Source organism: Megalopta genalis, chromosome 1 (genome assembly GCF_051020955.1).
Source record: "Megalopta genalis isolate 19385.01 chromosome 1, iyMegGena1_principal, whole genome shotgun sequence".
Taxonomy (NCBI): domain Eukaryota; kingdom Metazoa; phylum Arthropoda; class Insecta; order Hymenoptera; family Halictidae; genus Megalopta; species Megalopta genalis.
Window position 1 is genome coordinate 33,436,349 of NC_135013.1, and position 25,231 is coordinate 33,461,579.

Below are 25,231 nucleotides of genomic sequence, written 5' to 3' on the forward strand. Positions count from 1 at the left end.
CAAATGGATATGATTTGTTAAGATTGTGGACTTGAACGAAGATGACTAAAAAATGATTAAAAGTTTCGAGTCACTTTCCAATTCTCGACAGAATTTGATTTGTTTTTTTTGTAATAATTCTGATCATTTTTCGCTATTTCGACTAGATGCAATTCGATTCTTGACTTTTGCAATAGAAAGCCGTTATTTGCAGCTATTTGCAGTTATAAATTTGCAGTTATTATACCTCGATAAATTGACAGAGTGATTCCAAACCTCTAACAAACGGGATATCAGGGTGACAAAGTCGACTTTCGCGAGAATGGGTGACGATCGATCGTTGGAGATAATTGACAAAAATTTCGAGACAGAATAAACAATGGTTTCTCACCGTCACTACTACATCGGGAGTCGACCTTTCTCCTTTTCAACTTGAGGTCTTGAAACAAGCTCATGTTGTCTAGCTCACACGGGCTGCTCGTAAGGGTCATAATTCCTGGAAACAAAATTATGCAAGAATTAATACCAAGTCTATATCGAAACGAGTAACTTATCACGCATAACAATTTTCTAACGGATAACAGAAATAGTGTAATATAGAAATTATTGCTACAATTATATTATTTTACAATTTTCCAACGGATAACAGAAATAGTGTAATATAGAAATTAGTCCTACAATTATATTATTTTACAGTTTTCTAACGGATAACAGAAATAGTGTAATATAGAAATTTATTATATTATTTAAATTGTATTATATAATATTATTTAATATAATATTATTTAATATTATTTAATATAATATATTATTTAATATTATTTAATATAATATATTATTTAATATTATTTAACATCATTTAATATAATATTATTTAAATTTATTTCATTAAATTATATTATTTTAGATAAGCGCGACGAAATTGTTGTAAAATCTTTGCACACGTTAAATAAACATCGCAGACTCGCACGATACAATTTGCACGACAATTATATGTTAACCGTGCGCGTCATAGTTCGTGGCAAATAAAAATGACGAGATACGTAAATATGTAATCATCGCGAATGTTGTTAGATTTTCCGGAGAAGCAGCAGATATTTTGATACTTTGCGCGTCGCGATTGCAAATTCACTGAAAACAGAATTATATGCATTGACCGGTAGAAAATTGACCCAAATTGATGTCGCCGACACGTGTTAAATAGTTCCACGAAACAATGAGGCACACTTCTTCTATTAACTAGTCTTCAATCTAGTCGCACAGGCTCGGATAACGCGCCTCTCTTCGATCGGCGCTAGCAATTTGCAAATGCGTTTTGCAGCTGAAAATCCACGGCGGGACGAGATCCCCGTCAAAAATGGATCCGCGTAAACCATTTAACTTCTCCTAGATCGAATCGGGTCACGTTGGATCTACGCGGCAGCTTACGTAGCTCGATTATCGAATTCTGATTGCGCAAAATAGAACACCGAAGTTCTAGCTTTTCGGCGTTCACTGTACGAGACTATCCTGCGAGATCGACCACAAATAAATTGCTGATCGAATTTTCGGGGTAGCTTTATTGAGAGAACGTGTTCTCCGGCTCAACTTAATTCGTTAATAAATACGCTCCATAAATAAATGGAGTACACGATTTCCTAGAATTGTGTATCATTTAAGATATTATTTAATGCACGAAATAACTTATAGAAATTGTCGAATGCATTAAACTGTTTTCTAAAAAACAATCAAAATAAACATTCGTATTACCATCAATTTTTGCAATAACGAAATAAATAAGAAATAGATAATAATAATATAAATAAAAATAAATAGTAAAATATAATATGAAAGAATAAAACACAATATAATAAAATATTTATCATTTATTATTATTTATTATCATTGTTATTTATTAATAAACTTTCAGAATAGAATATAATAAAATATAACATAAATAATATAAAATGTAAATAATAATATAAAATACTGCAAAATATTAGATTGATTGGAATATAAGACTGTTTTATTTATTATTTATTATTTATGTTATATTTTATATAATATTATATTTTATTGTGTCATAACATAAATAATAAATAATAAATGAAACAGTATTATATTCCAATCAATCTAGTATAATGCACTATTAATATTAAACGATTTCTGCCCGCTATAATAAAAAAACATTCGCCAGTCTCACAATTGTACACTCGACAATTGCTCACGTCACCCCTAAATTTGCAATTTTTATTTAGCAAGGGAATTTTTCGTCTTTAAAAATAGACAGAGCCTTCTAAATTTTTCCGAAGCCCTCCCCCGGATTAAATCAACTAGACAACGGTCTATATAAAAAGATTAAATTAATTAAATTTATTAAATTAATTAAATCCTTCGTCCGTGAGCGATCGCGACGAGAATGAAAATTCTCTAAAAAAATCGATCCTTAGAAAACCAGCTTCCGCTCTCGCGATCCGAATCGTCGAACGTACGGCCGATTTTCGCGAAGAAGGGGGTGGGTGGGGGGGACGCTTCTCGGATAAATAGTTCGAAGTCATCTCGCACGGCCGAGGATATCGGCTATCGCAAAAGAGAACGGACTGAATGTGAAAGTACATACGTGTGTTGCACGCACGCGTTCGCGATTACGGCGAACGCATAGTTCGCCATTAACCCCTCTTTAGTCAATAGCATACAATTGGATCGTTGCGTGGCAGTATCTTTCAGCCGGTGGACCGCGCGCGAAGCCATGCTATTCGATGGGGCACGAGCTCGTCTTACGATCACGATCTTCTACGAGAGAGAGAGCTTCGCGGAATCTTCCTGTATTGCCTCTACTACGATAGGATAATTAGAGGCGTCGACCGGCGCCGATCTCTTCTCTTCGCGTAAAAGCGAAATCGCTTTTAAACCCCGGTCAGAAACGGTTCGGTAACTTCATCGTTAACGAGATTATTTTACGTGCTTTCTAACTACGGAAGAAAGAAATTCAAACGCGCGGAGACTTCCCGAGCGAATCGGTTCGAAAATATTAGAAATATTTCGACCGCAGATTTTCGCACAAATTTGTGCATAGTCGTTTTGTAGAGATTAGACTTGGTACAACGTTCTGCTCGCTGGAAAATGTCCTTTGATAATGATGCTAGAGCAATACATTTGCAGGATAGGACTTTTTGTCCTCGAAATGATGAAAATGAGTGTTGTAGAAAAATGGAAATATTTTATATTAATTTATGATATATTATTGGTATTGCTAATATTGGTAATATGAAATATTTCTATTTTTCAGAATTTGCAAACTTTTAGAATATTATTTCTTCTCGAATTGATAAGAATGAGTGTTGTAAAGAAATGAAAATATTTCATAGTAATATTACTAATATTACTAATAGTACTAATATTACTAATAATATTAATATTACTAATATTTCTAATATTTCTAATATTACTAATATTACTAATATTACTAGTATTACTAATATTACTAGTATTACTAATATTATTAGTGTTACTAATATTACTAGTATTACTAATATTACTAGTATTACTAATATTACTAGTGTTACTAATATTACTAGTATTATTAATATTACTAATATTACTAATATTACTAATATTACTAATATTACTAGTACTACTAATATTACTAGTATTATTAATATTACTAATATTACTAATATTACTAATATATTACTAATATTACTAATATTACTAATATATTACTAATATTACTAATATATTACTAATATTACTAATATTACTAATATTACTAATATATTACTAATATTACTAATATGAAATAGTTTAATTTTTCTACAACCCTCATTCTTATCATTTCGAGGAGAAGCAATATTCTGAAAATTTATTTTACTTGCATCATTAACCTTGACATTATTAATATTTTTACTAATATTACTAATATTACCAATATTAACCCTGGGACCCTTAAGGTATCAGAAGGTTCAAGGTCTGCTTAAGGAAGAGAATCATTTGCCCACATAAAAGAAACTATATAAGAAACTATAAATATCATTTTCTCAGATCGAACATTTATTTATACAACACTGTTAAATAATACATCCAGGTACCTGCAAGATAAAATATAAAAAAAAAACTAGAAAAAAGGAACATCGTTAGAACAAAAATACACGTTTAAAATTCTGCGAACACTTAAAACATTCCAGGGGTTAATTTCGACGCTGTCATTGTGGCGACTTAAAAGATTCCACAAAATTCCGGATCGACTCAAGAATTTTTTTAGACGGCCCAATGATTTTCCAAGAAACGTCCGGTTCGTTCTATCGAACAGTTTTCCCGCGGAGGCTAGTAGCACGGGCTGTTAACAGACTGGTGCACCAGGTCAGTCCAATAAAGTCCGGCCACTCGCCGGAGCGTTCTGATAATGATAAATCGCGTCTTATCGTCGGCCGACGACGGCCGCCTGTAATTAACGCGGAAAGAATACGCGCGCGCGTTCGAGAGCGAGAGAAAGAGAGAGAGAGAGAGAGAGAGAGAGAGAGAGAGAGAGAGAGAGAGAGAGAGAGACGTTGGTTTAATGATCGTGACGCGCGGACGGGACGGTCTATGACACACCACGGGTCGTTTTAATAAACAGAATGCGCCGGATAATACAGGCCAATCGCGTGCGATCGCTCGGAAGCAACTAGATTTGCATGTTGCGCGCGGCTTTCGGTCGCGCTGCTCTTAAGTTTCACGGTACCGCGGCGTTAATTCTGTTGCACGACGCCCAGAGAAACACTGGGAAAATTGGGACACCGCCGGTGTATCAATCGCACCCTCCTCGTTCCTTTTCATTCGGCACGAAATTCTCGCGTTTAACCGGTTAGCTGCGGCGCCTTCTTTTCGTGCGACGAGTATACTCGTCGAACACGGAGCAAGCGACGCTGCTAAATTATTGGATCAAAATTACTGATTAGAAATTTACGAAATTTACAAATTAAGATTAGCAATATTTATTTATTCACTTATATCTCTTCAATATTGTTCGCTTGATAGTTATTTATTTATAGCTGATAGACAGTACTTTTTACGCTCGACGAGTCTACTCGTCGTGACACGAAGTATTGCGACTTTTCTGTGACGAGTATACTCGTCGTGATGCAAAACATTGCGAGCTTCTCCGTGACGAGTATACTCGTCGTGATGCAAAATATTGCAAGCTTCTTCGTGACGAGTATACACGTCGTGACACGAAATATTGTCACTTCTTCATGACGAGTATACTCGTCGTGACACAAAATATAGCCACTTCTCCGAGACGAGTATATTCGTCGTGACGCGAAATACTGTCACTTCTCCGTGACGAGTATACTCGTCATGACACAAAATATTGCCACTCCTTCATGACGAGTATACTCGTCTAAATATTGTGACTTCGTAAATCTAGTGTTAACCCTTTGTCCTCGAGTGGCGACTCTAAGGCGCCCTTGAAAATTGTTATTATACTGTTTTAAACTAATTTTACAAATTTAATACAAATTCGTTTGTATTAAAAAGACTGTAAAATGCGTAGCCGTTGCATGAGTCGCAAAATTCAATTTCATACGAATAAAATGCACTAGGTTGCATAAAGTGGAAATACTGTAGCTCAGAAAAGCTATTTCGAGTTAAAATGGCTTCGACCGCAAAGGGTTAAATACACTATTTTGCATGAAAAAAATTTCTGTATAAACAAAAAATCCGCGGTCTAATCACGATCGAGCATAATGAAGTTCGCGAAAGCCACCTCGCTTGCCAAAATTACCAAAATTCGATCGGCGACGCAATAAATGTTTGCGAATATCGATTTCGAAGGCAATTTTGTCGATCTCGAGAATAGAACAATGGTAATTGGTGCTGGAGAGGTTTACGGTTGAAATGTTTACGCGACGCGTCATCCCGCGGACGTGAAAGAGACCGATGTTTATTGGGCGAGACAATAGTGACAGCGCATTTAGACGATCGCGTGTCATTCGGGAAAAGGATCTCGTGTATTTCGTTGATCGAGAACTTGGATCCGGCACAAAACTATCCTCGGAGAGATCCTCGGTTTCTCTTCTTCGCGTTCTCCTCTTCAACATTGTAGAAGTTCAGATTCGAACGCGGCCACTTTGTGACAATGAATCATCGATATTGGCCGACGACCAACTCGAGTTCCCTTTTCCCCCTTTCCTAGCCCCTCGGTCGCTGGTTAAGCAGTAAGAAAATGTTTACAAATCAGGAGATCGTGGCAGAACTTTCTCAATTACATCCGAACGCTTTTAATTCACCGATTTCTCTTTAATACGGCCAACGGCGTCAAACACTTTTCCTCACGTTCCGAACGTGCCTCGTCTATTATCTAATGACGCGGCTTCCTTCTCGCGTTACATAAAGCAATCTCGACTTTTTGCCTTCCGTTTCTTCCCACGAAAATATTATGTTTACCGTGCTGCACACGTCTGCCGCGAGACGCAATAACCAGCCAGCGGATTTCGTGCGTTTATCGGAAAAATTGATCAGAGAAATTGCGGAGCGGTGAAAATATTGGAAGCATTTATGAACATTTTGTTGCATTATTTTCGATCGATCGAAACTGTTCCACAGAGAAATACATTTATTTTTATTTAGCTCTAATTTCACGCAATTGCCGACAATTTTTTTTATTTTGCACGAAGATCCGCTGTCCAGTATTTTTAATTGTTGCTCGCTGTTTTTACATATTGCAACCGTAAAATGGACGAATACTTGTCGATCGATTTGTTCTTTAGCATCGTAATATCTACGACAATTTATAAATATTAATATTTATGTATTAAATATTAAATATTAATATTAATAGTTACAACAATTAGATTATGACTGTTTTAATAGTATAAATCAATTCAGAACGATATTATTTCTTAGTTGCGTCTGCACGGCTGCTTTTCGTCCAGAAAACCGTCCGGAAAACAGCTCGACCGTTCGTCGTTGATTTTATCGATACCAGAGCTCCGCGTAAAACAATTCCATTCCACATTTCTGACTTGCATTTCGAGCACGCCCGAGAAAAGCGGATCGAATTCACTCGCCACGACGATCCAATAAATCGCAACGAAATAAAAAACGTTCCCGGTCGTTTATCTTGGAAGTACAGTGAATTCTCCACAATTGTCCCTCAGCTTGCGAACAAAAATGGACAATTTGGGAGGAGAAGACACGATTATTCGAGCCATGTGGATCACATCAGCAACTATAAAAACGATTCGCAAAGCTCGAACAATCGCATCTCCCGTTCCCAAGTCGTCCACTTTTGCAATTCATCGTATACAGTAATTTCTCCCGTAAATGCCAACTTTCGGGTTGCTGTGAATTTCCCCGCGCTGGTCACCCGCGCCTATGTGATCTATTACCACGTGACCGTCGAATCGTGGCACTTATTTTCAATTCCGAACAATTCCGGAACAATTTCCTGCATGCTCGTCGCGATCCAAGAACTTTCACCCCTTTCATCCCCTCGCGACGAGCAGATTCGACGCAAACATCATGCATTTCGCGAACCGAAGAAACAAAATCGAGGCGCTGCACTTGACCACTCAAGAATCCCCTCCCCCCCCCCCAAAAAAAAGAAGAAAAGAAACGAACGACATCACACACACACACACACACACACACACACACATGTCCCCGACGACCTAACATCGAAAGCTGCAACGGTGCCGTAGCAACGTTCGACAGTGTTCGGCTCCGCGGGAAGAAGCCGTGAAAAAACGCGTCCCGAAGGAGGTGAAATTGGGGTGCATCGCGTTGCACTTGACCACTGAAGGATCGAGAAAAAAAGAAGCCGCGAGCCCCGGCAAACGAAAACAGGCGGCCGGGTCGCTCGGACTCCCATTGTCAGTCAAGTGCATCAAGTGTCTCCGCGTGTGAAAGTGGCTTAAGCCGGCGCGGTGCGGCGCGGTGCGAGGCACAGCCACGTGGGCGAGCGCGCTCCGTTGCGTCGGTGATGGTGAGTCGACGCCAGATGGCGGCTACGTGCACCAACACACAAGGGTCCCTCCGGCCGCGTCGCGGCGCGGCGCATCGCATCCAATGCACCGCGGAGCCGCCGCGAGCGGAGGGGCTCGCGCGTGCGCGATCCGGCGCGGCGAGCGCGCACAGACACGCGCTCGCACCGACGCGGCGGCACAGGCTCGGCCCGCTGGGAGAGCCCTCGAGTGCATGCATACGTGTGCGCGCGCGCGCGCGGTGCACCGGGGTCCTTGCTCCCTGCCGTATGTGGGTCACCAGTCTCACACACACCAGCGTTCTTGCGTAACCAATGCATGCACACGGGCGAGCGCGAGCGGCCGCCTGCCTGCACATGCACACACCGAGACGGAAAGTGCAGCCAATGCACTAACCTACGGTCTCTTCTTGAGAGAGGCCGCCGGCGATCCCGTCTCGTGTGTACACACGCGTGTCCGTGTACCGTGCCCCGGCTCAAAGCAAACTGCTCGCGCTATCTTGCCCGAGCTTTTTCGAGGCCTGCGATTCACCTCCCTCGCGCGAGCGAACGAGCGAGCGCGCGCGCGCACGCCCGCTCGACCCAACCGGCTGTTATTTGCTTCATTAAAGAGGCGCTTCCGCTACGAAAGCCTTTTTTTCGCCGATTCCACGCAATCAGGCCCGTCTGAATATTTCAGGTGCACACACGTACGTCGCGGAACAGCTCGATTCCGGCGACCTCCTCTCTTCCTCTCTCTCCCTCTCTCTCTCTCTCTCTCTCTCTCTCTCTCTTGCTCGCTCGCTCTCCTGTATCCGAACGTCTTTTCCGCATTTCCCGCGGGCTCGAACAATGGCACCGTTGTCCGACGAGATTCGCAACGCGGATAAGCGAGATCTCTGCCGTCGTAAACACCAGTTTATTATTAGACCGCCGCCGCCGCCGCCGCGGATTTTTATGGAAAACGAAAATTGTCCGCGTTAATTGCAAGCTGCTGGATGTCACGGGATGCGCTTCGTTTCGTTTGTTAAACGCGCGAACGTGTCGCGAACAATGGCGAACACGATGTTTTCGAATTCTTTGAATGCCTTCTCTTTTTGTTGTTGTTGTTGTTGTTGTTTTGAGATCGAGATACTTGTTTTTCTCGTTGGAAATGCGCGAAATCCAGGGGCTAGTTGTTACGTCTGTTAATCGAGATCTCGGAACGACGGTGAATCGAGGTCTAATGGGTTCTATTAGGGAAATTATTGGGGATTCGGATTTGTTGGGAGATTATACATATGTGGGCGGATGGAACCTATTAGTCTTGACAGAGATGCAAATGGAGCAGCGTTTTCGATGGATTTTATATGGAAATTTGATTTTGTATCGTGTTATATTTTTGATAGAGATTTAGATTTAATTTTCATTCGAATTTCATGGGAAATTATAATTATCGCCGCGATCGAATGGAGTTTGAATTTGAGGTTTGAAAATGGAATTCTAGAGTTAGTTAATTCTAACAGAAACTCAAGTTGGAATAGATTTTAGGTGAAGCATATTGTTTTATTTGTAGCATATTAGTTAGTAGGACGTTTTATTAGATTTTAAATTGTGTTTTTGTTCGATAGAAATTAGAATTATAGCTGAATTAAACGGGGATGAAATTTAATTGTGACAGATTTTTAACAGAGATTCAGATTGTGATAGATTTTTCATAGAAATTATGTAATTATAATTGACTTAAGCGAGGGTGAAATTTAATTACCACAGATTTTCGATAAAATATTTGAGTTACAATAGAATTTTGATAGAAATTTTTCAGTTATAATAGACTTTTAATTGAAATTTGAGTTACAATAGACTTTTAATTGAAATTTGACTTACAATAGACTTTTAATTCAACCTTGACTTGCAATAGTCTTATAATAGATCTGACTTATTAGAATGGCTATTAATAATATCAATATTAACGTTAATTATTGTTAAGTTAATATTAATCTTAATGTAATATCAATATTAATATCAATGATATCAAAACGACTTATAACAAAGTTATGATAGATTTTTAATCGAAATTTATATTTACATAAATTATAAATTTATATAAAATATAATAAACGATTAGTAAAAGGAAGCTGAAGAAAAACGCACAAAGCAAGTATGAAAATTAACACCGTAGCGAGATCAACATAAAAAAAAAGAAAGAAAACAGCGAATGATAATTTGGACGTGGAAGCGGAGATGCACCCTCGGTGGTGTGTGCGTCACGGCGAGGAGGAAGAGGAATCGGGAACCCTCTTTTTTTTCCTCCGCAACGTTACGTTGCCCCCGCGTTTCTAATCGAACCACGGAACGTCGCTCGATAATTGTGACGTTGTGTAACCAGTTGTTACCGTGTTTTAGACGTGTCCCGTGCGCCGGGAACGCGTTTAAACGAGTTATTTCTGCCATTATTTCGTGCCTGAGAAATAGATTCCCATTAATTTCTAAACGTCGTTTCAGACGTCTCCCGGTACATACATACATACATACATACATACATACATACATACATACATACATACATACATACGTACGTAGAATACTATGCGCATTAAATTAAGTCTCGCACGCGGTCCCGATCTACGTAACAATTCGGAATTCGTTATTCGTCCCTATTGTTGTTACCGTTATCGAGCGAACGTATGAGACCTAGACGTCGTAATTAACGAAAGAAAAACCGGCACCGGTGCAGAATAATCATCGTGAAATTCTTTCGTTGTTTATCGGCGATTTACACGGGTCGTCGACGAGTCGTAATTCGAAACTCGGTTCGTGTAACTCTTTAACTGCTCGAGATATCTTAATTTCATTTGGCGGAGCGCTTCGGTTTTCGATCTCGTTGCGAAATCGTTGCTCTTCGATTTTGCGGAGAGCGTGTATAATTGCGATTTTTGGTGATGCTGTAATTTCTCTCTAATTCGTGCTCCCTAATCGCGTATAAAAAAGTGGATAATTTTATACTATATGTAATTTTATACTATAATAATATAATATAATGAAAATTATTGTTACGATCATTATATTATATTATTATAGTATAATTATTATACTATAATATAGTATAATGAAAATTATTCATTATAGTATAATGAATATTATTATTATACTATAATAATATAATATAATGATTGTAACAATAATTTTCATTATACTATATTATAGTATAATAATTATTATATAGTATAGTATTATTATAGTATAATAATAATATAATATAATGATATAGTAACAATAATTTATTAATATTATATTATTATAGTATAATATAATGAAAATTATATTATATTTCATTATATTTTCATTATATTGTATTATTATAGTATAACGTAATGAAAATTATTGTTACAATTATTATAATTGTTGACAATCGTTAACCATAAAATCAAGCCGCAAGTTTCGAACAATCGTACCTCCTCTTCCCAAATTGTCGATTTTTCTGCGCGATCTGAGCGCGAATTAGGGAGAAATTATCGCAATCGTGATCTTATAAAACTAGAAACGACGGGAAATTTGCGTCTTCGTCTTCGATTCGCGTGGACCGAAATACAACACAGTACAATAGAAGCAATAATAAGAAAAAAAATGCAACGGTAATATTTCGCTGTTAGAGAAATGAAATTAAAACAGCCGGTTGCAACAGCGCAGATGAATTGCATAACGAAGCTTCCTGGAATTCGATCCACGTTCACCGCCTAAGAATCCGCGACGACACCAAACCCGCGAGGTGCCAAAATTCGTCGTCGTCGTCGTCGTCGTCGTCGTAGTCGTCGTTGTATTATTATTTGCAAAAGCGTGCGCAGGTTAGCCGCGAGTACACACTTTGTATTTGCGGATACATTGGTATGCTTCAATGGATCGGCCGCAAACTAATGTCAACGAACAGAAATAACACGTTGATGGTTACCAACAATTCAGTTCCGCGAGTACAACGATTACATAAGGGGAAACGAAAGGTTAGAGACTTAATTTTATATAACAAGAAAGCCTGTATGTGTACGTATGTGTGTCTGTCTGTCTGTGTAGAATTAGCTATCTACAAAATAGCGTTACCTACGACAGACGATTTTATTGCAAAATTCTCGATCGCGGGAACGTCCCCTCCTCCTCAACCCCTCCTTTTTTCTCGTGTACCACGCGCGACAGGACAAACAGACTCGTTATTTTTCAAGTGTACTTTCCGACGTTGAGCTGGCACGATAATTATCGCACAACAGGAAACCGCGTTACGCAATTCATTCAACGGCCAGTGAAAATCATTAATTATTTATCGAGGGCCTGTATCGATGCAGCGCATTAGATCGCCGGGGTACAGTAATGTCTCTCTAATTGACGCCCAGATTGACCACAAAGAAATGGACAGTTTGGGAAGAGGAGATACGATTATTCGAGCCTTGCGGTTTATTGTTATAGTTATAGATTGTCCACAATTATAAAAACCCGAGTCGCAAGGCTCGAATAATTGTATCTCCTCTTCCCAAGTTGTCCATTTTAGTGGACGATCTGGGCGTCAGTGTGGGAGATATTACTGTACAGCGATATACAGTACCTTAAAAAAATATATTGAAAAAATTGATATGCGAAATTATTAATGTTTTCAGGCACGTTCGGGTATATTTCTTTCAGAGAAGCTCGTCGTCTCCTAATTATAATTATTATAATTATATATTATAATTATTATAATTTATATTATAATTATTATAATTTATATTATAATTATTATAATTTATATTATAATTATTATATATGTATAATAATAAATATAACGAATATAACAATAATAATAATAATAATAATAATAAATAGTCAGCATAAATAAAACGAATAATAAATAACGAATGTAATAATAATAATAACCTACCGAGCACCCTAAGGACGTCTGACACGCGCAGCTTCATAACTCAATTACAAAAACCGAATTCATTTAAACATCTCATCCCTGTCATTATCACTTACGCTGGAATTAAAAAAATTGCTTCAACCATATCCCACGAAAGTGGCTCTATAACACCAGAAACAACGCAAATACCATGGAACCGGTGATTTTGACCGCCACGGTAGGTTTGTTGTTAAACCATCCGTCGCAATAGAAATCGTTCGGGGCGCAAATAAGCCTAATCTCGTCGCCATTATAAAGCAATTAGCCGCGTTCAGGGTTCTAAAAAACAAAGCAGTGTCTCGTCGTTGAAGAAAGAAACAAACTGTTGCGACTTCCGCGTCCGACCAATTCGACGCAAACAATTTTGATATCGCGGATAAAGAGACCTCGGCGGTACACTCTCGTCGGACAACAGACAGACAGAGCCGCCTGCCGAGTGGCCGACTTTCATGGGACGAGCGAAGTTCGAAAGCGAGCGAAGAAAAGTGAAGTTCGCGGCGGGAAGTCGATGAACTTCTTTCCGGCGAAGGCATTCGTTTCCAGCCGCGTGGAAAACGTCGCGCGGGCCCGCGACGGTTGACATATTTCCGTCAGCTCGGTACCATCATCGCGGATCGATTCGAACGGAACGCGTAATTTTCTGTGCCATGTAGATTTTACCGCTATAGGGGCCGCCGGCGACGGTGAAAGTGACTCTCCCACGCCATGACATCCTAGGTCTACTTCTCTCCCACTTGGAGTCGGCTCTAGATCTCTCTCTCTCTCTCTCTCTCTCGCTCTCTCAATCGCTCGCGCGCTCTCTCTCACGCTCTCGGTCTGTCGCGCGCTCTCTTGCGTTCTTTCCCTCGCGTTCTCTCTCTCGCGCTCTCCTCTCGCGCTCTCTCTCTCTCTCGCGTTCTCTCTCTCGCGCTCTCCTCTCGCGCTCTCGGTCTCTCGCGCTCTCCTCTCGCTCTCTCTTGCTCTCTCGCGCTCTGTTTCGTTCTCTCTCTCGCTCTCTTTCGCTCTCTCTCGCTCTCTCTCTCTCGCTCTCCTCATCTATCCGTTTCACCCGGTCTTCCTCTTTTCGCAGCGCCCCGCACCCCGGGCTCCCGTTCGGCCGCGCACGATTCGATCTCGCGTCGTGCAAGAGGAAACGAATTCTTGACAATGGTAATGAGCCGCGGATAAAATAATGGCCCTCCCCCTCTCTTCGAGCGACCAGGAAACTTCATGGCATAATTTAAAGGCTGAACCGCAAGATTGAGGGCCTCGCGCGAAGCAAAAACGGCTACTCGCCGTCGAAATTACTAGCCGCGGGGAAAGTGAATTAACGGGGATTAATCGCGGTGGAATCCGAGCACACGTTTTTCGCCCGTAATTAACGGTCGCCGTTACGTCCACCGGAATTTCGGTGCTAGGACTTTCGAGCGTTTCGATCTTCGAGCTCCTTTCTCCTAGGTCTTCTCGCGGATTTCTCGGTTTTATTTTTCGTCTTTGAAACGGGAGATTTGTACCTTTTCTTTGTACTTATTTTATACGCTAAGCTCCGCAGTCTGGCCAATTATTAAGGCAATTATTAAGGCCAAACATGGAGTGTAAATGTGTAAATAACAATTAAACAGAACAATTAACGATTAAATAAAAATCAGATTCAACGAGAGTTTCCAATTGAAGGATTAATTCGTACGTTTTCTTGCATTTCAATAATCCCGCGGATGCCATAAACGCGCAAAGCTCCGCAGTCTGGACAATTATTAAGGCCAAACATGTAATATGAATGTATAAATAACCTATAAATTACTATTTAAGGTTTATGATCAAGCATGTTCACTTTATTGTATAGTGAATGAATCTCATCTGAGATTCGAAAGCTTGTAATAAAAAAAAATATTATTGAAGCCGCAGAAATCCTAATCGGAACGCGGATTTTAAGCATTTTCGACTGAGATAACTGAGTTATGTAAAAAATGTCTAGAAGCGGAAAAACATTTTTACCGGAATCGAGTCTTTTATAATTGGCTTAGGCAATTTTTATTTTATATATATGTATTGTACGAAATAAAAATTGTCTAAGCTAATTATAAAAGACTCGAGTATATATATATATATATTTCGTGAATATATTATATATTTATTATATATCTCATTTTATTTTTATTATAACAATTTTCGCGCGCGATCCGAGAACGCGAATCAGGGAGAAATTGCTGCGCGCGGAAAAGAAAAAGGAAATATCGTCTCGATCCGCGCGCGAAACGAAGAAATCACGGTAGAAATATTTGCGGCAGCTTTCGCTGTCGCGTTTAATTGGCAACGGATGCCTCGTTTATAAAAGCCGAGGAGAGCCTGTTTGCCCGTTTCCGTAGAAAAAAAAAAGAGATTAACCGCGGCGACGTTCGCTGCAGAATTATGGACGCACGTACCTAACATGGCGGATAATTTCGCGCTATCGCGCGAGCGTGGATACGCGCTTCGGCCGAGCTTCGCGCGCTTCGCACGCTTTATCTGCTCGCGCGGTACCGTTATTTGAAAAGCCGCGTTATCGCTTATCTGGCCGAGTCTCCGCGGACGTGTGACAGTTCCATTTTTCGCGTCTCCACCTTCGAATTGACTTATCAACGGAAACGGTGAATAGCCTGTCCGCCGGTGAATGTTAATTAACCGGCGAAACGCTCGCGCGCCGGGAGCCTCTATCCGCCGGGCGTGTGTCTTTTTCTACCGATGCAAGCGCGCGATGGCTCGGCGAAACGCGGGCACGGAATACGTCGGATAATTTATTATTCAATTCATTGTTTCATTTAGCGGCTACCGGCTCGTGTCATCGGCACGATCGGGGCTCCGTACGAGCATCCGTTAATTATTTATTTCCTTTTGACCGTTCCTGTACGCGCATCCGTTAAAGTCGTCGCGCAATTGCTCCCGGAATGCATCGCGTTTTAGATGCATGCTTGGACAACGCTGATTGCATTGTGAATCGTTGCGAATTCGTATAAGAAAGATCCGGGAGAGTTGCGAACTTTTTTAGAATTAAGTATGTTGGCGTTTTGTCTGCGATTCGCTGGAATTTGTGGCGAGCACAATACAGCAAGATATAGCTTTTTTTATCTATATCATACATTTACGTATTTATATTTTATATTTAATATTTTTCATATTTTATATTATATTATTATATTTTTTATATCTATTTTATATTTATATATTTATATATAATTTTTGTTTCTTCAAGCGTCTTTTGTGCAATGCAATTGTGCACTATTGCGATTACTAATCAGCTGATGCAAATTCACATATCCTATATACATACATAGTCCTTACAAGGATTACTATAAGTAAGTATTAAATTTTTATCCGAATATATACGCTGAATAATTAATAATATTTGTCGTAAAAGTAAACGTATTTTTACAGAAAGATTGCTACGTCGCGGTCATATTTTGTATCACATAATTAATTAATTTTTTGATTATCATTGCATATTTTATAATTATTATTAATTAATTAATTAATTAATTGAGAAGAGTCCCAACGGTATTCGAACTATTATCCGCAGTAGTATATTAAATATCTGGGAAGAAAAAGGAACGACCGTCGAAAATTTCATTTCACTGAACTTCCTCAACCTTTCGTTCCCGTTCGAGTGTTTCCCTGGGGCGCGATAGAAGAAAATTCTTAATCAGCATAATCACTGAACTTTCCTTTTTGTGCGGGGCAAAGCAAGAGAGAACAGGTGGAACATGAGAAACCTGGTCTTCGAGTGTCTCGCGTTATCGCACTCGGTCACGATTGTTCGCGGAACAAATGGACGTGAGCTGTTCATCTGTTTGTCTGTGTTACGAGCCCGTTAAAGAGCACACCCGTAACATAACGGGAACCACTCGCGAACGGAGCAGAAACGTTTATTGGAAAAGAAAACGAACTTATAGAGTAAACTGTGTGGCAGTGTAATACCGTGATTACGATAATAATTAATACGTTCGGTGCCGCGTGAGTCGCGCATGGGTGACGCTAATTTTTAACCAGGTGTTCGAAGTTAATTTTTATTGTAATATAATGAACAAATTGAGGGACTACTAGGATTTGTAAAATACGAAATAGCTGATCCGATATTTTCTATGGTAAATTTTCACTTTCTAGTTTCGATATCATTAATTAAATGTCTTTGATATCCTGTGAATTTTTATATTGTAAAATTTATACATTATGTGAGTTAATATTCGGCAATTAACGTGTTAAATACGAACAATGGAAGCGAATGGCACAATAAGAAAACCGCGGAACTTCGCGCAAAATACAAAATTCCTAAGTAAATTGCACGCAGCGTCTTTCGTTAATAATTTCAACGAATTGTAGAGGACACAGCACTATCCTTAAATTTTTCTAATAGCGCACGGCTGACGCCCCGCCCTCGCGACCACTGCCGCCGCGTCAGACGGCCGGCGCGACGCGGCATTGGTCGAGAGGGCGGAGCGCCGGCCGCGCTCGCCTCACATTGGTCACGGTTTTTCGCTAATAACTCGTAAACAAAGCCGCGGATTGCATTTTCGCAAAGGAAAAAGTTGCTCCAAACGACCTCAGGAACCCCCCATTTCCCGGAAGTACCATAATTACGGGTCACCCTGTTCAGAAATATGCTCTAAACACGCGATGTCACAGCAAATATTTCAAAATGACAGCCTTGTAGGACGAAGAACCGAGGTATCCCGAGATGGTTATCGTTCCAGGAAGAACGGAGCCATGTCGCACGGGGGCCGACGGTATCGCAAAAATGTTTAATCGACAATCGAAAGTGGGAACGAACATCGACGAGTACTTTTCCACCCACCGCGGCTGCTCGTCCGCGAGGAAATCTCTGTGTTCTCGGATCAGCGACAATGGGTATTTACTATTAGCCGTTTACAGGCTGTTACGAGGACACGGAAAAGAGAGCTCGGATTGTCGGTAGAAGGTGGGCAAGGCAGGAAGGAAGGACGGAAGGAAGATAGAGGGTCGGCTCACCCACGCGCAACGAGAAATTTCTCCGGCGAGCCGCGCGAACGCGGACGCGCGCGCGCGCGCGCTCGCGACAATGGGGCAACGTTATAAATATTCCCCGTTAATTCGTCTTACGTGCCGGCACGCGGCGAGGAAGAGGGAAAAGGCTTCCTCGAGAGCCGCGGCGGCAGACACAGGAATCGTGTCTTTCGGATGCTCGGCCGGCAGACTCGGGCCAACCAGTGAGAACGAACGGCCAGTGAGAGTCGCCGCTCGGTACGTTGAACCTCCGCAGTGAAAGTTTCTATTATACCACTGGCCTTACCTTACTTTTCCTACGGCAAGCTCTGCCATGTTGTGTCATAAGCCGAGACGATGCAGCGTGGAAACGGCGAATTTCGCGTCTTCGCGAAACGAGCCGAGCTGCGCGTCTCGTTTCGCGACTCGGCCGAAATTCGACTTCGTGCGACTTTTCGGGAAAACGTACGCGATACGCGACGGAAAGTCGCGTTTCCATCAAGCTGGTCGAAATCGTTCAATTTAGCAGTTTTTTTTTCGTTGAAAAATTCGACAGGTCGAATCGTTTTATGTTTGTCCAAGCGCGCAGTCTAATTGAAAATGGCGAACTCGTCGTCGCTGCGACGAGAACACAAATTCAATTAGATCGCTTCGACTGCCGCGTTGATCGTCTAAAAAATTTCGTACAATCAATGCGATTTATTTGATCGAGTTGAAATCGATAAGTTCAGTTGTACGACGTCAATTCAGCGTTCTCGCGCTTTGCTGAAATTAACGAAATCAGGAAGATGCGATAAATTGCCGGGCAAATTAATCTTCGAATCTGGATGAATAATTCGGTGGCCCACGCATGGGCCACGTGACAGTCGAAGCAGCGACTATAATAAAACATTATTTGTTAATGCATATAATAGAACATTTCGTGGAATCGGTGACGAGCTCGGATAATCCATTCGGTCGAGGGAAAGCCATCGGAGACGCTCGTTGTGCGCAGAAAAGTGTTTCTTTTTTTTTTCTTAGTTTAGAAACCGATTTTACCGGAGGAGGATTCTTGAAAACCCGAGAACCACTTTTGATGGTATAATAAATTTGCACCGAACACGTATAGAGTTATAGGTGAAAGCCCCTCTCCCCCCTCTTTCTCCCCGGTATGGTCTAATGAACGGCTGCAGGCCAGTTTTGCTCATCTATGAAAGACGCTAATTGGGTCGGAAGGGATTGAGTGGACGGTTTATACACGGTGAGCCAAAAGCAAGGGGCCATGGTTCACGATTAATGAAACATGATAATATTATTTTACAATTCCGTAATGAAACTTCCGCAGACGGAAATTATGCGAATCAGCCGCCGCGCTTCATTTCAGCGAAACGCGTTTCGTCGTAGCGTCGCGGAATAATATTCTTTTTCCCGTCGCCGATGCTTCGGTTCGCAAAAGCTAATTCCCTGGGATATATTTGGAAATTTCGTTTAAATGTCGACAGTTTTTTACGCTTTTTTAGCACTTGAATTGAGGAAAGGCGCTTGAATTCGCGAATTTCGAAAAATTCGTCTCTGTAAAAATGTGATTCGGAGTTGAAGAATTCTCGAATAATTTGGCGATTCGTTGGACGATCGTGTCGGAGGCATCGATTGCAACAATAGTAAACAGAATTATGTTGATTATCGTAATTTCGATGTCGATGGAATCAGCAGATCGATGCACAAAAATTGAGAGCGCGATCATCGGACCGCGGAACTTCGAGGAAGATCAAAAATTTCTGCGCGATTTTTAAGAAACCGAATGCCGAACAGAAATTCCTTATCTCGTTCGATAATCTTGATAAACTAAAAGGAATGTATATCGACGTTTTCTAAATCCCCTAAATTCCATCTCCGTTTTATATTTCTCTCGCCCGTTCTTTTGGCAAACGCATCGAATTGTTTTCTTAACCAGTTAGCTGTGTTTGACGATTAATACTCGCCATCGCTTGATTCTCACGACACATACAAGGTGTCCCAAAAATGTCCCGCAATCCGAAAGTGGCGGATTCCTCGGGTCGTTCGAAGCAACTTCTTCCTTTACAAAAATGATCTCCGAGGCACCGTTAACGAGTTATCAACGAAAAACAATGACCAATGAGAGGCGAGCTCGGCTGGCGCGAGGCGACCGAACCAATGAGCGGAACCGGGCTTCGTGCGCCGGTTGGCTGGGCCGCCTCGCGCCAGCCGTACTCGATTCTTATTGGTCACTGTTTTTCGTTGATAACTCGTTATCGGTGCCTCGGAGAACATTTTTGTAAAGGAAGAAGTTGCTTCAAATGATCCGAGGAACCCGCCACTTTCCGGATTGCGAGACATTTTTGGAACACATTGTACAGGTGCACGCTCTAAAAAGAAGAGCCACAGCTAACTCGTCGAACACAAATCGCTTCCGATTCGGATTTCGCGGAAGCCGGCTGGTTTCGTTCGACGAACGACGCGCGTTCGAATATGTTGACAGATTCTAAGGTTAGCGGCCGCGCCGATATTTCCATGGTCAGTTCCAACGCGATTAGCGCGTCGCGGGGCCGCGCGATTTCGTCGGGTCAGCGCATGGTTCTGAAAAGCGCTGGCTCTGGGAACTGGTTGCGACAGAGAATGAACGCGGGTGACGAAAGGCGCGGCGGCGGGAGAAGCCCGCGGAACGAATCCTCGCGGTCGCGTTCTAGAAAATCGCGCCGATATTTTCGACGGAGGAAAATCCCCGCGAAGTTCACCGGCCGCGATAGACAAGCCGCGCTCGCGACGTCTCTCTCTCTCTCTCTCTCTCTCTCTCTCTCTCCGGCACAGCAGCCTCGGATCTGTTGCAATCTGGAGCAAAAGTCCAGGTTGTTGCGAAGCAACGAAGAACCCCGTGGTTCCAGGTTTCTATCGTTTACGCAATCGACCGTGCCGCGACCGCGACGATTCGCTCGCTCGCAATCCGCCGAGAAATATTGTAGCAAACGACACTGGCCGCTCCAGCCAGCTAGCTGGCTGCTACTTCCGCATGATAAAAACCTCGAGTTTCATATCCACCGAGCCACAATGAAATACAATCGGGCGAGCTTGTTATTGGTGGCATCGTTCAGCGAATTTTATGCATCGCTAAATCGATTTTCATCCCGCCGGCTGCAATTTTGTGCATGATTTACAAGGGAAATACATACTGCCAGATCGTTTCCACGCGTTTGTCGCATAAATATTGGGTTGGCAACTAAGTAATTGCCGACTTCAGTTATAGATGTCTCTCACTCCCATTTTTATGATATCCGTAAATGTTGTATTATAAAATTATTATTATTATTATTATGTTATTTTTTATTATCCGTGAATGTTAGCAACTGGACAAATCGAATGCAGCGGTCAAGGAAAAGCGACCAGAATTGGTCGATCGTAAAGGTGTCATTTTCCAGCAGGACAATGCTAGGCCGCACACCTCTTTGTCCACTCGGCAAAAATTGATGGATATTGGTTGGGAATTGATGTTACACCCACCATATAGCCCTGATCTCGCGCCATCGGATTACCACTTATTTCGATGCCTGGACAACTCCCTTCGTGGTAAAACTTTTAACGATGATGACGCTGTAAAATCTCACTTAACTCAGTTTTTGGCCGAAAAGGATCGGACTTTCTACGAGCGTGGAATTTTCAATTTGTCAGAGAGATGGCAAAAGTTCATCGAACAAAATGGGAAATACATTACAGATTAAACTCCATTCCAAGTAAAATAATAAAAATAATGAAAATAAGAATAATGAAAACACACACACGATAAAAATAATGAAAACAATAATGAAAATAATAAAAGTAATGATAATAACAAAAAGTAATGAAAAGAATAAAAATTGAAATAGGGCCACCGAAGTAAAGAAATCACAGAACACCGATCTCCGACCGAGCGAACGTAGAATCTCGGGTAGCATAAATCTGCGAATGTAGCACAGTCTTCCCGCGGTTTTAATTCGGCCGTAGTTAAATCGTGATTGTGACAACCGGCCCTCTCTCGCCTTCCGCGAGCAATTTCTATTTCGCGTCTCCGATCCGAGTTAGATAGAGAGCGTATATAACTCCGGGAATAAATTCTGCGCCAGTGCGCATTCGGTCGCGTCGCGTCGCGCCGCGCGAAGTCGAGCCGAGCGCGAGTCGAGTCGCGCGCGAGTCGCAATTGTGATTTGCAATTAGCCAAGCGTGCAATTGTGAAATCGCGGCGCGCGGTGTTATTGACCTGGAGGACACCGGTGCTGACAAACCGACACCTCGTTGCACCACGCGGGGGAGGGGGGGACCGATTCCGCGAACTTCTTCGCGCGGGGCCTCATTATCGAGCCGCGAACTTCTGCTAATTCGGCTCGCGATAAAAGAAAGAAAAAACGCACGCGCGCGCGCACACATATACAAACACATACGCATGAACACAGAGAGAGAAAGAGAGACAAACACCGAGCAGCTTCGCCGGGGAATAATTTAATTTTCCGCCGTTGTGGCGAAGTGAAAGTCGACGAACCGTTCGAGAGAATCGTGACTAATCTAATGAAACTGACACACGTTTCGGAGAATTTTAAGGCGGTTCACGCTCCCCGATTTTCTTATTTCGCGTCCTCTCTTCTGGACGACGGAACCTCGATTGTCCGGCCCTTCGATGTCGTCGGAATTCTCGATTGTCCGAATTATGGTTTCACGCGTGATCGGTACACTGAGGTTGAAAGTAATAACCGCGAAATAGAAATAATAATGTTAATAATAACGTTTGTCGATATATATGTATACTCTTTTTTCCTTCTTTCTATTGCTTGTAGATCGTCTTAAACATTTTGCAACGCTTCTGTTCTTTGAAACGTGTTCAAGACGATTTATAAGCAGTAGGAAGAATGAAAAGAGAAAACATTACAGTATAAAAGGAATGGAACAGTAAAGATAATAATGATAATGACAATGAATATAAATTGAATGGCAATAGAAGAGGCAAACAGAACAATAATTGCAGATAGAAGTAATAATAATAATAATAATAATAATAATTAATTGTTAGAAACAAAAAATGTCATGTCTTCTGACGTGTCTCTATGAGTTTTCTATTTCACATAGTCATTTCTGTCGCAAATGCGCTGTAAGCTAAGCAATTGTTCATAATCTTGGACAATCGTTGACGATCGAGGCTCCACTATATCAATAAACACTGCATATTCCAACTCCACTGATTTCTTCACCCGATGATCTTTTTTTAAAGTCAATTTTATCAATGTTACCAGAGGCTACGATGTTTAGGTTTCCATTCTTAACACTCTATTTTTTTTGAGCGGACGAGTAACCATTGCAATCAATGCAATCGTTGCTCTCATTTTATCATTATTTTATTATTATGTTATTTATATTATATATATCATATCATATTATATTTATATTATATTATATCATATTATATCATCATTTATATCATATCATATTATATCGTTATTTATATTATATCATTATTTATATCATATCATATTATATCATTATTTATATCATATCATATTATATCGTTATTTATATTATATCATATTATATGCAACCGATGCAATCGTTGTCCTCATTTTATCATTATTTTATTATTATATCATTATTTATATTATATCATATATTATATCGTTATTTATATTATATCATATTATATGCAACCGATGCAATCGTTGTCCACATTTTATCATTATTTTATTATTATATCATTATTTATATTATATCATATCATATTATATCGTTATTTATATTATATCATATTATATGCAACCGATGCAATCGTTGTCCTCATTTTATCATTATTTTATTATTATATCATTATTTATATTATATCATATCATATTATATCGTTATTTATATTATATCATATTATATGCAACCGATGCAATCGTTGTCCTCATTTTATCATTATTTATTATTATATCATTATTTATATTATATCATACCATATTATATCATTATTTTACTATCATCATTACTATTATTCCGTCGTCATTTCCTAACAAGAATTAAAACAGCACCCGTCGCCGCCGAATAAATACCCAAACGAATCCTCCCTCGCATCGAAACCAATCAATTCCGCGATTTCGAACGTCCAGTCACGACCGATCTTCTCTCGCGCCATTCGTTTCACATCCTTTTCGCATCCTTTCCGCGTCCATACGGAAGGCAACGAATTTAACAGCTCAAACGTGTTGCTTATTCGTTCGCGGCTCGTCGCGTGCGACCGCGCCGAAGACAGAGAGAGAACGAGAGAGAGCTCTACTCTCGTCGCAGCTCGTCCGCGAAATAGTATCTCGCGCGTCCGCAGACCGAAGGTTGCTCCAAATTCCCCGGCGCGCTGCTAAATGCTAAAATTCCCTATTTTTCCCGAATAATTGGCCGTGGGGCGCGATCTCCTCCTCCTCCTCCTCCTCACTCCGGTTGTTAGCACGTGCTGAATCCGTTTTAATAATAGACCTCCTACCTATGTGGCGACCTTGCAGCACACTCATCTTCGCGCACATGGTATGTCACAGTTTCGATGCTGTCGATCCCAACTAAATATCCAATATATATATATCGCAGAACGGCGGGAAAGAAACCGCAGCGTCGTTTCTTCTCGGATCGGTGGCCGATTTCCAGTCGGGCCGAAACGATCCACCGCTGTCGGCCACGTCGGGTCACATGGTCCGCGCGCGGTCACGGTCTAGAGCACAGTTTCAGGATCACACTGTCAAATCGATACACGCGAACCAATCGATTCCGCTGGGGATCCGCATGGGGATCCACTGTATAGATCCGCTATGCCCGAGCACCGAGGATCGCGACGTAGATCGCGGACGTCGTCATCGACGTCGACGTCGCCGTCGTTGTCGTCGTTGTCACTGCACGATCCATCACGATCCGGTGGAATTTCAAGATCGCCGGACTGCCGGAGACGGTGAGGAGAGCCACGCGCGGGGTGCCACGAACTAAGCTGTACCGTTTCCGCGATCGAAGGGAACGATCGATCGATCGATCGATCGGTCACTGTAAGCCCGGAAGAGACGCGACGCGACGCGACTGAGACGGTCCGCGCGGAGGAGCCGAAGTGAACGCCTCGCACAGCCCAAAGTTTTTGGGGCAGCCGGGCCTCGGCGGGCCACGCGATCCACCGATGTCGTGGATCCACGGCGCTCGATGGTGTGGTGGTGGTGGTGGTGGTGGTGGCACCAGTGACCTCGATACCAACCGAGACCCTCCAATCCCAACGCCCAATGCCAAAAACACGGCACGCGTGGACGCGGGAACTTTCACTCTCTCGGACACCTATGTGATAGCGGAGCTGCCGAGGAAACGCCGCGATCGACGTGTAATTCACCTTGGACTAGTGCCGGAATAATGCATCCGAGTCGTTCGGATCGGAGCGATCGTGTCGTCGCGCGTTGGAGCTCTCTGGGAATCGACCGATCGAGAGTACACATTTGCGAGCGGAGTTA

At 41.5% G+C, this 25,231-nt stretch overlaps 1 protein-coding gene across 9 annotated transcripts in view; it reads right to left on the bottom strand.

The window, feature by feature from the left end:
- Hr4 (nuclear hormone receptor 4) overlaps positions 1–25,231 on the bottom strand; it is a 382,937-nt gene that overhangs the window by 47,006 nt on the left and 310,700 nt on the right. For 7 of the 9 annotated variants that reach the window (XM_076525977.1, XM_076525980.1, XM_076525975.1 and 4 more), the window contains one exon: positions 371–475. In XM_076525977.1, coding sequence (XP_076382092.1) covers positions 371–470 — 100 coding nt within the window. In that variant the 5' untranslated portion in view covers positions 471–475. Of the gene's footprint in view, positions 1–370; positions 476–24,237; positions 24,881–25,231 lie in introns of those variants that run through there. The other 2 variants (XM_076525990.1, XM_076525963.1) reach the window with 1 other exon arrangement.